Source organism: Trichosurus vulpecula, chromosome 7, assembly GCF_011100635.1.
Source record: "Trichosurus vulpecula isolate mTriVul1 chromosome 7, mTriVul1.pri, whole genome shotgun sequence".
NCBI classification, from domain to species: Eukaryota; Metazoa; Chordata; class Mammalia; order Diprotodontia; family Phalangeridae; genus Trichosurus; species Trichosurus vulpecula.
The window spans coordinates 71,468,198-71,481,990 of record NC_050579.1 but is presented as its reverse complement, the minus strand read 5'-3'; the positions used below and the strand labels follow the sequence as shown (position 1 = coordinate 71,481,990).

General features: G+C 37.2%; 1 protein-coding gene across 1 annotated transcript in view; it reads left to right on the top strand.

Annotated features, from left to right (window-relative positions):
- Positions 1-3,377, top strand: part of SLC30A7 (solute carrier family 30 member 7) — an 89,893-nt gene extending 86,516 nt beyond the window's left edge. Inside the window, exon 11 of the mRNA XM_036766180.1 lies at positions 1,683-3,377. Coding sequence (XP_036622075.1) covers positions 1,683-1,730 — 48 coding nt within the window. The 3' untranslated portion in view covers positions 1,731-3,377. The remainder of the gene's footprint in view (positions 1-1,682) is intronic.
- The last annotated feature ends 10,416 nt before the right edge of the window (positions 3,378-13,793 follow it).

Below are 13,793 nucleotides of genomic sequence, written 5' to 3'. Positions count from 1 at the left end.
TCCTCAAGGGCTGTTGCCAGTGGAGCTGGTCAGCGGGGCCTGGGTTTGATATTCCCCAGGGTCGGCTAGTGGAGAAGAGTGGTGTGGTAGGGGGTTGAGGAGTGCTCTCCCTAGACAGATGTACTGTTTGAGAAATCTCCCATGTGACACCCATTTCCTGTCTTCGGCTTTGGCCATTCCCTTGTACTTCCTCCTTAGCTCTGCTCTGTTCAAGACCCTCTCTTCCTTTAAATGTAGTTTAGGCACTATCTTCTTTGTTAAACTTTTCCTCCTCAAACTGCCGTGCATTGAATTAACTACTTTGTGTGTATTCACTTCCTATATATTATTCACTTTATTTATATCTATATTGCATATGTGTGTGTGTATATATATATATACACACACATACACACACAATATATATGTACTTACATATATTTATACTTATATATACTTGTTATCTCCCTTATTAGAATGCAAGCTCTTTACAGGTCTGAAGTGTTTCATATTTTTGTGCAGTTGATTTATTTCTTGGCCAGGCCTACATGTGGGTTCAGTCCCAGCCTGCCCATTGAAGCTGTCCTTGCTTCTCTTCAGGGTTGTCAGGTGGAGAGAGGTGGAGAAGTGATGGACAGTGGTTCTTATTTATGTCAAAAAGAAAAAAAAACTCTATAGAGCATAGCAAGCATAGAAGGATCTTTTTTTTTTAAGTATGATTAAAAAGTATCTACCTAGTCAGTCAAGAAGGATTTATATGCCAGCCATTGTGCTAATTATTGAGGATACAAAGAAGGGCAAAAGATGTCTCTGCCCTTGAGGAGGTCACAGTCTAATATGGGAGAAGACAAGCAAACAGATATGTACAAACAAGCAGAAAATAGTTAGCAAGAAAAGCACCAGAAATAAAAGGATACTGAAAAGATACAATGGGGCCAGGTTATAAAGGGTGTCCAGGTAGTTTGTCATGTCAGCTAGTGGTGAAATAGGTGAGAGCGCTTGACCTCAAATCAGGAAGACTTAGATTCAGATCCGACCTTAGGCATTACAGGCTGCGTAACCTTGGTCAGGGCACTTAACCCTCTGTTTGTCTCAGTTTTCTCAACTGTAAAATGGGGATGGCGGCATCAACTTCCCAGGGTTGTTGTGAGGATCAGATGAGCTATTTGTGAAGTGCACAGTGCTGGCGTGTTAAGTGCTAGTTATTGCCGGCACGATTATTATTGTTAGGGAGCAGTGTGCAGTAGATACACAGTTTACCTGTAAGAATGACAGAGAACTAAGAGTGTTTCCTATAGCAGTTACTGGGCGGACTGGGGGAACTTTACAGTGACGTGCAAAGAATGCACAATATTTGTCTTTTGCTCATTTTTATCAGTAGCACATATTTCAGGTTGATGTTCCTCTTAGAAGAGAAGTAAAGCAAAGAGGTCAGGGCTAGATAAATAGATCTAAGAATCATCTGCAAAGACACGGGAGCTGATTGAATAAGATGATTTATGGGATCCTAAAGGTGAAAGGGACCTCAGAGGTCATCTAGTCCAAGCCTGTGGGTGGACAGGAATCTCCTCTACGATATATTTAACAGTTCTTACCTGTCCCTTAGAACTTATGCAGAAGTAAGATTTTACTTATTACTTTGTGAATTGTATATTACTGTCATGGTCTATTTTCCAGTGATTTTCTCTTTTACAATCTTTCAGGCTGGAGTAAGACAACTTTATGTACAGATTGACTTTGCTGCCATGTAATGAATCATCAGAAATTGTGCTCTTTGGACCAAAGTTTTCTGGTACTGTACAATCTAAAACATTGTGTCCTCGTCTTTTATAAAATAGAGCCATCACCACTACAACAGCCCAAGATGGAGAAGACCAAATAGACACCTCTTTTCTGGTCTAGTGGAGGAGTTCTCTTCTAAGGAGCCAAAATTAAAAGGATCTATCCTGGACTTTTGGTCTTGTTTTTTTGTGCCCTCTCTTTCCAAACCATTTTATTTTAAGGGTTTCTTTTTCTTTCTTTTCTATTATCATATCTTTATTTCGGTAGAAATTCAGATTGTGGGCCTGTGATCATTGGTAATGTCTTCTCTGAAGCTACTGAAACCACAGCTCATTCCCCACAAACCAGTGTTATTAGAAAAGAAAAAAACTTTAAAAAAGGAAATCTGTTTTGTATGTAATGTCACATTGTTGACATTCTTCAATATAATCATATGTTTGTAAAATTGTTTGTACTTTGCAAACTTAATGAACCAAACCATATTGGGTTTTCAAAGTGCCTTTGCTTCAGAAAATATAATTGCCAGCACAGAACTGTAATGTCAGGGGGTTTTATTTTTTTTATGGGCTTAACTGTAACTTGTACAAAATAAGACTCTTGCTACTGATGTATACTAAATTTATTTTTGTGTACTTCAAGCATAGTTTTAAATGTATAAAAATTCCCCTTTATTGTTTTATCTTGTCGAAATAAAAAGGTATTACTTTTTTAAAAAAAAAATCATTATCACATAAATTACTCTTTTGGATTGTTTTCAAAGGTTCGCAAATACATCTGTTGTACAAATGACTGTTTTGGTTTAATTAAACATCTGCTAGTCTCCAAATGATTTTAGTAAAAACTGCTCTCTCTATATGGGAAGCAGTCCTAAATTCCCCACTGCCATTTTTATGGAGTTTGTAAATAAATTAAGGGAAAGGATACTTACTGGCTCCTGGGTGTGGAAAAAGATGATTTGTGTTTTTCTTTTCAGTTTTTAAATGCTGATTTTTTTTTTAGCTTTGTTTTCCTATGCAAAGCTTTGCATAGGTAAAATTGTTTTCAGGAACCCTCTGAAGCTTGAATATAATGGATTTAGTTGAACTGTTAGCAGTTTCCTAAATGGAAGTGAGGGGATCTGAGACTAAACAAATCATGGGAGGTGAGTGTAACACTCAACCTAACACAGGCATCTTAGTCAGAGGTGGACAAGGCACTCTTATGAGTCTAATTTGAGAGGATGAGCATTGATACTTTTGAGAAAAAAATGAACTCTTTTTCTACTTATAAATTTAATTCTCATTTCATGTTAAAAATTGAAATAGCCAAGAAATCCTAAAGGAAGAAAATGAATGTTTGAGAATATTAGTGAATACCAAGTTCTTAATTTTCCATTGGAAGTGATAAAAAAATGTTCATTTTCTACTGTGGTATAATTTGATTGTCTGATTTCTATATCTCTGACCTACAATCTAAAGAAGTGAGCATTTATGGTGCATCAATAGGTCAAAAGTTTCTACATAAGGAAAAGAAAACAAGTAATAGATCATCATTAGGAAAATTGCCTACCTTGTCTATGCATATATACATATGAACTAAGGACTTATTGCTGCTGATTGGTATGAAGTGTGCATGTGTATATATATACACACACACATATATATATATATGTGTGTGTGTATGTGTGTGTATATATATATTCTTTTGTTGTAAATTAAATAGTAGTTTCAGAGCTGTGAGATTTGCTGAACCTAAGAATGCAATTGTAATCAGTTTAACTGAACTAATCATCGGAGTTTTTTAAAGGGGTGAGGAAAAGGCATGTTCCCATGATCCTGCTGCTTTTACTTGATAAGTATAATTAGTCTTTTCTAATCTTCCAACCACTGTTAAGCCTGTGAAACTCTGATTTGTTCTTTTTGTGTATCACATAAATAATGTTCATATTATAGAAAAAATGACAAAATTAGTATGACTGAGAGGTTCTAGAATTTGAGACTTAAGATAATTGAATATGGAAAAATTTGTGAAACATTTCCAATGTAGAGAATGAAATTTTCTTTAAGTAGGTACGTGCATGATTGTTATGTGGGTTTTGAAGAAGGGCCAGGTGCTCAATCTTGTGGTCTTTATGTATGTATACGATCTGCTATTCAGCAGAAAGAAGGATTTTTACAGACACTAATCTGAGCCACTGTTTACTTTTTAACAAAGAAAAACTTGCTTCTCTTTATGAAATTGTATTCACAGTGCACCCTAAGAAACTGCATGGGTATTATAAATTTTCCATTTGATGACAGCTTAGAGCTACCAGATTAATGAATAAAATTCTTACCATTGCTTCTACATTCAGAGTAGGAGCCTGAATCACAAGGCTGGTATAAATAATTTCTGCATTTAGTTAAAATGAATGTATATAGTATAAGTATAGTAGGAGACATTCTTTCCTCGAGTGACTGATTTAACAGCATTCTTGGTAAAGGTGTGTTACTTCGGATGAGTTTGCCAAGAAATAATAATCTGATTGTTAATTTTCTCTTTTAGAGAAAAGGTTAGTAATTATTGTTGGGTTATAGAACTTTTGTAGTTTGGCAAAAATAGAATTTTGTAAAACTGAGGCTTTGCCTAACACTTTACAAAACAAAACATTCACTGAAAAAAACTTTGTATTGCTAAGGGAATGTTTACCTTGCAATGGAACTTCCCTAAACAAATGTGTGTATACTTTTTTTTATCAAAATGTATTAATGAAGATGAAACATTTAACATGTACAACTTCCTGCTTTTTCTAACCCTCAAATGCAGATTCTTGTCTAGTCTGTTATCTAGAAGTAGGGTGGAACAGACTGCAGCACTCTGGGAGATATAATGGGTAATGGAAGAGTATTTGGCATTATTATCATCATGTTAAGCTGGTATGGTCTCATCTGGCACTGTGCTTTCCCTTGTGTCCTGAAAATTCTTCATATTCTTCATAAAACAAGCTTAGCTAAATACCAGGAAGGTTTTTGTTGCAGAATTATAGAAAACCACTGTATGTATAAGCAAATGGGATAGGAAGATAATAGTGTTGAGGAAGCTAAACACAAAATATTTCATTGCTAATTACAGAACTGAAAGAGATCTTAGAAATATCTAGAATAGATTTTACATGTGAGAACAGAGGGCAGAGAGGTAAAGTTACTTCCCCAAGGTCATACAGCTATTAGTGGCAAACCTATAGTCTTATGATGGACCATCCAATAGTCTTTTCATTACATGCTGCCTCCCCAGCATATCATTATTTCCAGACATTCTATATCATTTTGTAAATGGAAGAGCTCATTTGCCCCGAGGCATGATCTAACCAGTGGCATAGCAAAACATTTTAATGAAATTTGACTCTGTATCAAGTTACAAAGGTTCATTTTGATTTTTGGATTGCAATTTTTTTTTACTAGAGAATCTTTTACTACATTAATGCTAGATATGCTAACATGAAATTTTTAGCCCCTTTTTTTAACCTCAGGGCTTGAAACATAGACAAAAGATGATGTAATCTCTATGTAAGATAATTTCCCTTGGTAAATATGTTTGTTTTCAGAGCCAAATTGAGATTTTTATTTGTTTTAGTTTCTTAAAATTTGGAGCTTTAGAAAACAAAAGGGTAACTCAAAGATGACCTCATTTTAGTTTTACTGACATAGATTTACAATTGGAAGGGACCTTAGATAGCATTTAATTCAACTTTTTTCTATATGTGAAGAAACTTTGGAGAGATTAAGGGCCTTGCCCCCATAGTCATTCAGCTAATAAGTAACAAAGCCAGGGTATTCTTCTATTCTCCATTGAAGAGATAGACTTCTCTTTAGGTATGTACTCAGTCATGCAGGCTTGAGCATTCATGACATCGTAGAACCACTGGATCGATCATCAATGACTTTTTCTAGCAAGAAGAGACATTTAGGCAAGAAAAGGCTATAGCCTCCCTAAGCACTTTTAGTAGCTTTTCCCAATTCTTTTCTTCCTGGCTTCAAGATTTTGAAAATTGATCCGAGTGCCTTCAAAATCATGTGTTTGTCAGTTCTAGTTGCTCTTCCTGACTTACCCTTAAGTGCCATTTGTACTTCTGTTTATAACAACACATCAGGTACCCAGCATGGTCTTTTTACTGTCATTGAGGAGGAGACTAGAAACATTAACAAATGTGTTGCGTATCCACGTGTTATCCTCCCAGTTTTACGTGCTCCTGGGATGATGTGACCAGTCCGTTTTCCCCTGCCTTATGAGGCAATACTCATAATTATCTGCTAATCATCATTCTCCATGTTTTGCAAAATGAATTTGTACTTCAAACTGACCTTGACCTTTGATGGTCTGTCTGCTTTGCCTTGAGACTTTATTTCAATAAAAGTATTTTAAATTCACAAAGGATTTATTTTAAGACAACCTGGTAAACTAAATGATTCAGATTTTTATTATCAAAACAACACAGATTATTAGGTGGCTAATATTTTTTTGCACAGACTATGTGATCTAAATGTGTTCCTTGATTGTATTTAAAAATATAACCAGGGGAAATGGAATGAAATGAAATTCAGTGCTAATTTTAGACAGAATGTCTTTGGCCATATTTTCATGAAGCCATTAAAAAATTAGGCCATCTCATCCTCAGTATCTAGTCTAGTCTAGTCTATAGTAAGATCCACTGCACTGCTGGCTAGAAGTAAATGACTTTAAATAGTAAATGCTGTCTTTTGCTGTAAGAGGTAGTTTAGCTTCCTGGAAAGTCTCATAAGGTAGACAGCTAATGGGAACTCTTAGAAAGGATAAATGTAGCCCCATCACAGTCCCTTTCTTGCCAAATTCTTCAAAATATTCCTTTTCTTTTCTTGATCAGGTATTCAGTTTTACAGAGATGTTGAAAAAGGATTTTATATAAAGTTTTGTTTTTATCTTCAGCTTCTAAGGATTAAATCTTTTGTGTAAAGTGATGAGCTATATACAAAGACTCACGTGATTTGAGTCTATAAGAAAAATAATGTCCAACTTTAAACTACTTATAAATGCAGAAAGTTTGGTTTTTAAAATTTGTTCATTAGGATAGTGTTTGGAAGTATTGTACCATAAGTTCCTTGAAGGAAAGGAACTGGGTCTTACATTTCTGAGTCCCCTGCCAACACCTAACACAGTGTTTACCCAAAAGTACCTAATAAAGGTAACTGTTCAATGTTGAAAAAAAAAATGGGTATTATGTGTATGTATAGCAGGGCAGCCCTAAAGTCAGGAACAAGTAATAAGCATGGTGCCCAAATGACTCTTTCAGCATTCCTGTTATATTCCACACAAATTAAAGGACTTTGATTTTAATTGGACTTTAAAAAAAGTATTCTGGTAAGGTAGTTTTTTTTTTTAATAGATGAAATGGAAGCAGAAGGACAATTATTTGTCTTATATATCATCACATAGGAAATTAGTAGAACTGGGGCTGCAAAACCTAAGGTGTCTTGAGTTAGGTATTTTTCACAGCACATTCTAAAATCAAACTTGCCTCCATTCTGTGTTGAGCATTCCCATATTTGTGTAAGTTTTGATGACATATATTTAGCATAATGGCTGAAAGAAATGGGGCTTTTTGATTGTAGTGTATCAAGTTGGAAACTGATCAGGATACCAAATTCCTTTGCGGTAAGGAGGCTTTACACTTAAAAATAATTTTTAGATAACAAATCATGTATCTAACTTTCATTCTCTTCCTTCTACCTCCAAATACCTTAGGTTGCAGTGGCCACCCTGCCTTAAAGCTCTCTGCTCCAACATACTGCCACTTCTACAGGGTGCTCCTAAAGTCTGGACACATAGGAAATGTGGAGTCATTGCATCAAGTTCGCATGAATCTTGCAAAGCACATCAACCTTTGCACCACAAATGATGGAAATCATGTTGAAGATGTTATTTGTTAATATTACAATTAAATAAATGTTGTTGAAAATTTTATTCATTTCTTGAAAATACACATTTTTGCCTATGTGTCCAGATTTTAGGAACACCCTGTATAACTTCCCAGTCTTTTCTGATGACAGGAAAACTTTCCCATGGATTTTAGTGCTTACTGGAATTTTTTGTCTAATTATATGTCATGTGTTTTTCACGCTGGTTGATGACTCTGTTCTAGATAGATTAGAGGTAGTGGGGTCTGATGTTTTCATAAGTCACGTCTACATTTACCCCAACTGCAGTAAACCTCAGTGACTTGGTTGCTCTGTGTGTGTGTGTGTGTGTGTGTGTGCGCGCACGCGCACGTGCGCAAGTTAGTATGGATTTTATGAACAGTTACAGAGTAGGATATTTTGCATCTGAAGTACTGTGAATAAAAAGTTGCCAAAACCATTCCAAGCAGTGAACATTTAAACTGAGCTACATAACCTCTCTGCTTCCTCTTATTAGGGTTTGAGTTTTTGGTGAGGATTGGTGAGGATTTGGTGAGGCATCTGACCAAGTCTTTCAGTACTAACCCATGTTGCATATGGAGATGTCAGATTTTAAAGACTATCTTGTCATTCAGTTTTTAAGTGCTGAAGTAAGAAATTATGATATGCTCAAGTGCAATGGAATGAATTTATAAAGGTATATTTCACCCTTTCTACTTGAAGACAGTAATATGTAAAGCATAACATCAAATGTATTTTTAAAAAGGACCATGAAAGATACTGTATGAAAATGTTCTTTCAATAAAACTTTGGTTTAAAAATCTGTATCTGAATTGTCTTTGTTAGTATTGGTACTTAATTGGACTCTGAACTGTAGCAACAAATGGAAGTGGAGATGGAGAGAAGAAATTTTCAAAATGACTCTTATTTCCCCCAAATAGAAAAGTTACTAAGAAGGGAATAGTTATTGTGGCTGATAAAGGGGAGCAGTATTGTTAGAGCTTGAAGTTACCATTGCCTGTTTCTCAGACATCAGAAAACACAAATCCCTAAGTCAACAAACATTATCAAATTAGATCTGTTTTGTTGGATAGAGTGGAAGAAGCTCCACTCCCTTTTTTTCCAAAATGGCCATGACAGCACTAATGTAAAAAGAAAAAAGTAGCAGGATTATAGATGGTTACACAGGTGACTTGAACTCTTAGTGATGGATAAGTGGCAAATGAAAACTGATTTATTTTTTCCAGCTTAGATTAATTGCTTTGTAACTTCAAGTGATGGATCACTGCTTCCCCTTCCCTTTCTTAGGAAACAATATGGCAAATTAAGTCTTTGGAAATGCACACCTGGGTGGAGTTTTAAACACTGGACTAGTCAGTATTGATAATTTATTTTTTGAATACTCTGGCTTCCTGGTACTCAGTTCAGGGTCATCTCCAGTCCTCCTGATCTGTATCTGGGCACTGGACCCAGATGGCTCCAGAGGAGAGAGTAAGGCTGGTGCCTTTGCACTGTTCTCCTTCACTTAAATCCAATTCACTTGCATGTCATGGTATCACCTCCCTGACGTCATGATCCTCTTTTAGGACGAAGGACAAACAACAACCACCACCACTCTTGCCTTAGAGGCCTGGAACAGAAGACCCTGCTTTCCACTTAACTATTAGAAGCTCACTTGTTAAAACCGGTTTATTACTGTTTACTTATTTTTTCTCTAGACAGAAGCAAATGCCTCCCATGAAGAATTAATTCATACTTCTGGGTTTGGGGGGGGCGGGGAACAGAAGAATTTTATTTAAAAAATATGGTACTGGTTATGTGTATACAGTTATCCCATATTGGGAGAGCTTAGGGCTGTGGTGATCCTGTGATCTGGAAAATCTGTGTTAAATTTTTTGGCCTTCCCTTTGTGCCAGCGAACTCTGAATTTTTTTCTTTTATGGAGTGTTTACCTTATTGTAAAATTTGAGTTAAGCATTTGGTCATAGGCTCTGTGTCATCTGCTGGCCTTTGCATGCGGTGTGCAGCTTCCACAAAACTCCCCCCAAATTCCCATTTAATTTCTTATGCTGTCCAGTGATATATTGAAACCCTAATGGGGAAAGTTGCGATGTGGAAGGGATATATTTGAGTTGGGCTTTATAGAATGGGAGGTACCAGAGGGAGTGTGGGCAAAGGTTTGGATGCTGGATGGCATCAGGTACTGTAGGGGATGGCAAGAAGTCCATTTTGATGAGAGTATAGAATACACGGAAGAGAGTAGTCTGATAAAAGCATTGGAAACATAAACAGATCGCAGAAGACCTTGAAAGTCAGGCCAACATGCACCACCCCCTCCTTTCTCTCTGGTAGCTATAGTCACCATCTCTGCATATTCATTTCTTATGTCCTGCCTTCATTCCTTGTAGTTTCCTCCACCTTAAATGCACCTTTCTTTTTTGTTGGTCTAGATTACACCTATCGATTACTTAAAGTACCACGTTGTTGTTGTGCACTACTCTAGTCCACACTGATGACTGACCTGACCTACCGTTGCATTTGTAGACAGTATTGTGAAGAGGGAGGAAAAAGTGCTTAGTTTTGGTGCCTGAGAACCTGGGTTCAAATCCTGTCTCTGCCATTTAATCACCCGGCGGCGTTCTGATTAATGTAAATAATGAACCACCAGAAGTGGTCACACGTACTCAAAATTGTAATTATGTAAAATATGCTCATTGCTTCCAGCCCAATAGAAATGTGTAGTGCAAATTATTCTCACTAGTTGGAAACTAGCTGTGCCTTGTTTAATCTCCAGACCTCAGTCCCATCATCTGTAAAATGAAGGGGCTGGATTAGAGCTGACAGATTTCAGCCCCAAAACAGAGATCCTAGAAATGTTCTGTTAATCTCATTATCATTTAAAACTATCTGTAAAAAAAAAAAATAACAAAATAAAAGACTATCTGTTCCCTGAGACTAGAGACTCTGCTTTTTCCTTTATTGGGTATCCCCCATAGTACTTGGCATGATTCATCAAACAAAACAGACATCCCTACAGGCGAGGAGGCTGAAACCAACCTCGCTTGGTATGTTTGAATGCTGGCAAGCCTTTTTATCTCCCTCTCCCCCTATTATATCACTTCTTGTCCTTGGAAGGGACTCATAGTGACAATACTGGAAGGTTAGAAAATTTGCCTAACACTGTAGAGAAAAGAGGCAGGAAAGAGAATTGGAGGGATTTAAGAAGTCATTTAGTCCAACTCCTTACGTAAAGAATGATTCTCCTGCAGCCAGGTTGTATACATGGATCTGGTGAAATAAGATGGCCTTTCCAACTTCAATCCTAATGCCAGATCTTATAAGACACGATAGCAACTGTTCCCCAATACAGGCATTTTTGGTTTCCAGGGTAACATTCTTTCCCTAGGGCTTGCTTATAATGTTGGTCTAATCGGGACAGATCCTGCTTAGTTTTTAACATAAAAGCCAGAGGTAGTTGGGCCAAAATTTGTTTCATCACCCAATCAAAAAGCATTTATTGTCTACTATGTGTAAGGAACCATGGTAGGCCCTGGGGATGCAAAGACAAAACCTAGGAAAGAAGTGTTGGGAGGTAGCTTATTATTTCTTTTCCAGTCTTCAAATATTCAAAAGGTTGTCATGTAGAGGATGAATTAGACATGTTCTTTACAACTTCAGAAGGCAGAACTAGGACCAATGGGCAGATTGTGACTCAGCTTAGCAATACCCTAACATGGAATGGGTGTCCAGAGGCAGTGAATGTTCATTACTGGAAATCTTCAAATAGGAGCTAACTATTGGACCAGGACATCATGATGGGATCCATATTCTAGGTACTATTTAGACCTAATTTAGGATTCCTAACTCTGAAGTTCTATGGTCCTATCTATGTGCAGCATCAAACAGTGGGAAATTGCCTGGATTTGAAATAACTGGGTTCAAATCCCAGAACTGCCATTTACTCTGTGTAACTTTGGGACAAATTAACCTAACCTCTGTGCCTCACTTTCCTTATCTGCAAAATAAGTGGGTTGTACTAACTGGCCGCTGTCACCTTCCAGCTCTAAATCCTATGTTCTTCTGCCTTGAAGAAAAACACGAATAGGATTCTACTTTATATTCAGACAATCTGTGTGCTTATGCAAGCTGCTCAAGACTTTCAATTTCAAAATCTTGGATCAATTTCTAGTTTGGTAAATGACCCTTCCAACTATTCAATCCAACTAGAATTTCCTTAAAAATAGCTAAAGGAAGTACCAAAGCAGGGGAGATTGCTTAATATCATGTCATATCAGAAAGTCAACTTAAGACTATTTCTTATGAAGCCAAGCAATTTATCCTTCCATGCCTGCCTGCCTGCCCACTTCTCTAGCATTTGTGGTACAGTATTCAGCCTTCTGGAAAAATATTTTATTCTTGGTCACTATAAGGAACTGTAGTTTCCTCAATAGCTGCTGTTGCCAGAATAAAGACTTAATTTTTTTTTAATTGAGGTATTTCCTGAACCAACAAAGAAAGCTGATTTAAAGGCACCACAAAGGGGATTTATAAGACGTTTAAAGGGGTAGTTGAGTGTTAATTAGGTTCACAGTAACTGGAACTCTTGTTGTTTAAATTGGGAGTTTTAAAAATGTCACTATCAACTAACTTTGCCTGGTCTTTCAAAGCAGCCCATAAAATGATCGTTGTTCGTATTTCCAAGGGCAAATTCTGAATTACATTACAAGGCCCATTTGGAAATGTTACAGATGTTTAGATGCATGTCATACAATTTCCATTTTTTTAAAAGAAGAGATTTTACACGGAGTGCTTTGATCTCTGTTGAACTTGAAAATGAGTACGTTCCCATCAGTGTAATAACATTTCTGAATGAATAAAAGGAAGCATTTGTTAAGTGCTTTCTATGTGCAAAGCACTGTGCTATGCTGGGCTTACAAACATAAAATAGTTCCTGCTCTCAAGGAGCTCTAATGGGGGAAGAGAACACATTTGAAAGGTTTTACCTGCAAGTCAGATGGAAAGGACTTGTGGTCCTTAGGGTGCAGCAACAAAGATGGTAATAACTTCTTTTTAATGCCATTTTCCACTGAAAATCGTATTTCTGATGCTGAACCAAATGACAGTGCCAAAGACTTTGGTGACAGACAATAACTTGCTTTTCTGGGTCTTCAATAGAAGTGGCTCTAGCACCTGCAGGAGCGGCTGCCAGGCTGAATCTCCACACGTGTTGCTAACCAAGATGATGGCCGTGGGCATAAGCTATAAGTATTGCCTTTCTCAAGGTTATTGGCTTCAGGGTCTTGGATCATCTCCATTTTGCTGAGGGAAGACGGTGGTCACAGTGGTGGTAGTCTGACCTGTCTGGCTCCCATCTCTCCCCCAGGGTGCCCTGCTGCTTCGGTTAGGCTAGTTTGCTTGCCCTAAGGGAGATAGTTGTTTGTCAGTTGGTGGGGATGACTGGCCCCTTCTCCACAGGCAGCCATGTAACTGTTGGGCCTAGAGTCAGTAAGACCTGAGTTCAAATGTGGCCTCTAGTTATATGACCCTGGGCTAGTCATTTAACTTCTGCCTCAGTTGTAAAATGAGGTTAATACCACCTGCTTCACAGGGTTGAGGATCAAGTAAGATAGTGGTAAAATTCCTGGCATAGTGCTTAGCACATAATAGGTGCTATTTACGTATTCTCTTTGCTTTCCTATATGATAACTGTGAGACTTTATCTCAGCGAACAATTTCCCATGACTTTTTCATAACACTTCCACGCAGATAAGATTTTTGGATATGAAATAATCAGATAAAATGCAAATGCCCAGTCATTGTGATTCTTGTAAAACCACTTCTTCAAACCAAAATTCTAGGCAGGAAGTGGCTACTGATCAATCACACCTTTTTGCGTATGATACTGATCCTGATGACATTGATAAAAGTCCTCACCCTCTAATCAACCCTTTCCTCCTCAGAAAAGGTACCTGCTTAAACCTACATCAGAAGGTAGGGCCAGTAAAAGACAGTACTAATCTAGGTTAACACATCTTGACTTACCCTTTCAGTCTAACAATTAGAACCCAGGGTTGTAGGACTTACAATAAGGAGGAGGTTTTAGTGAACACTTAGTTGTCTCCTTTTACAGATGAACACACTGAA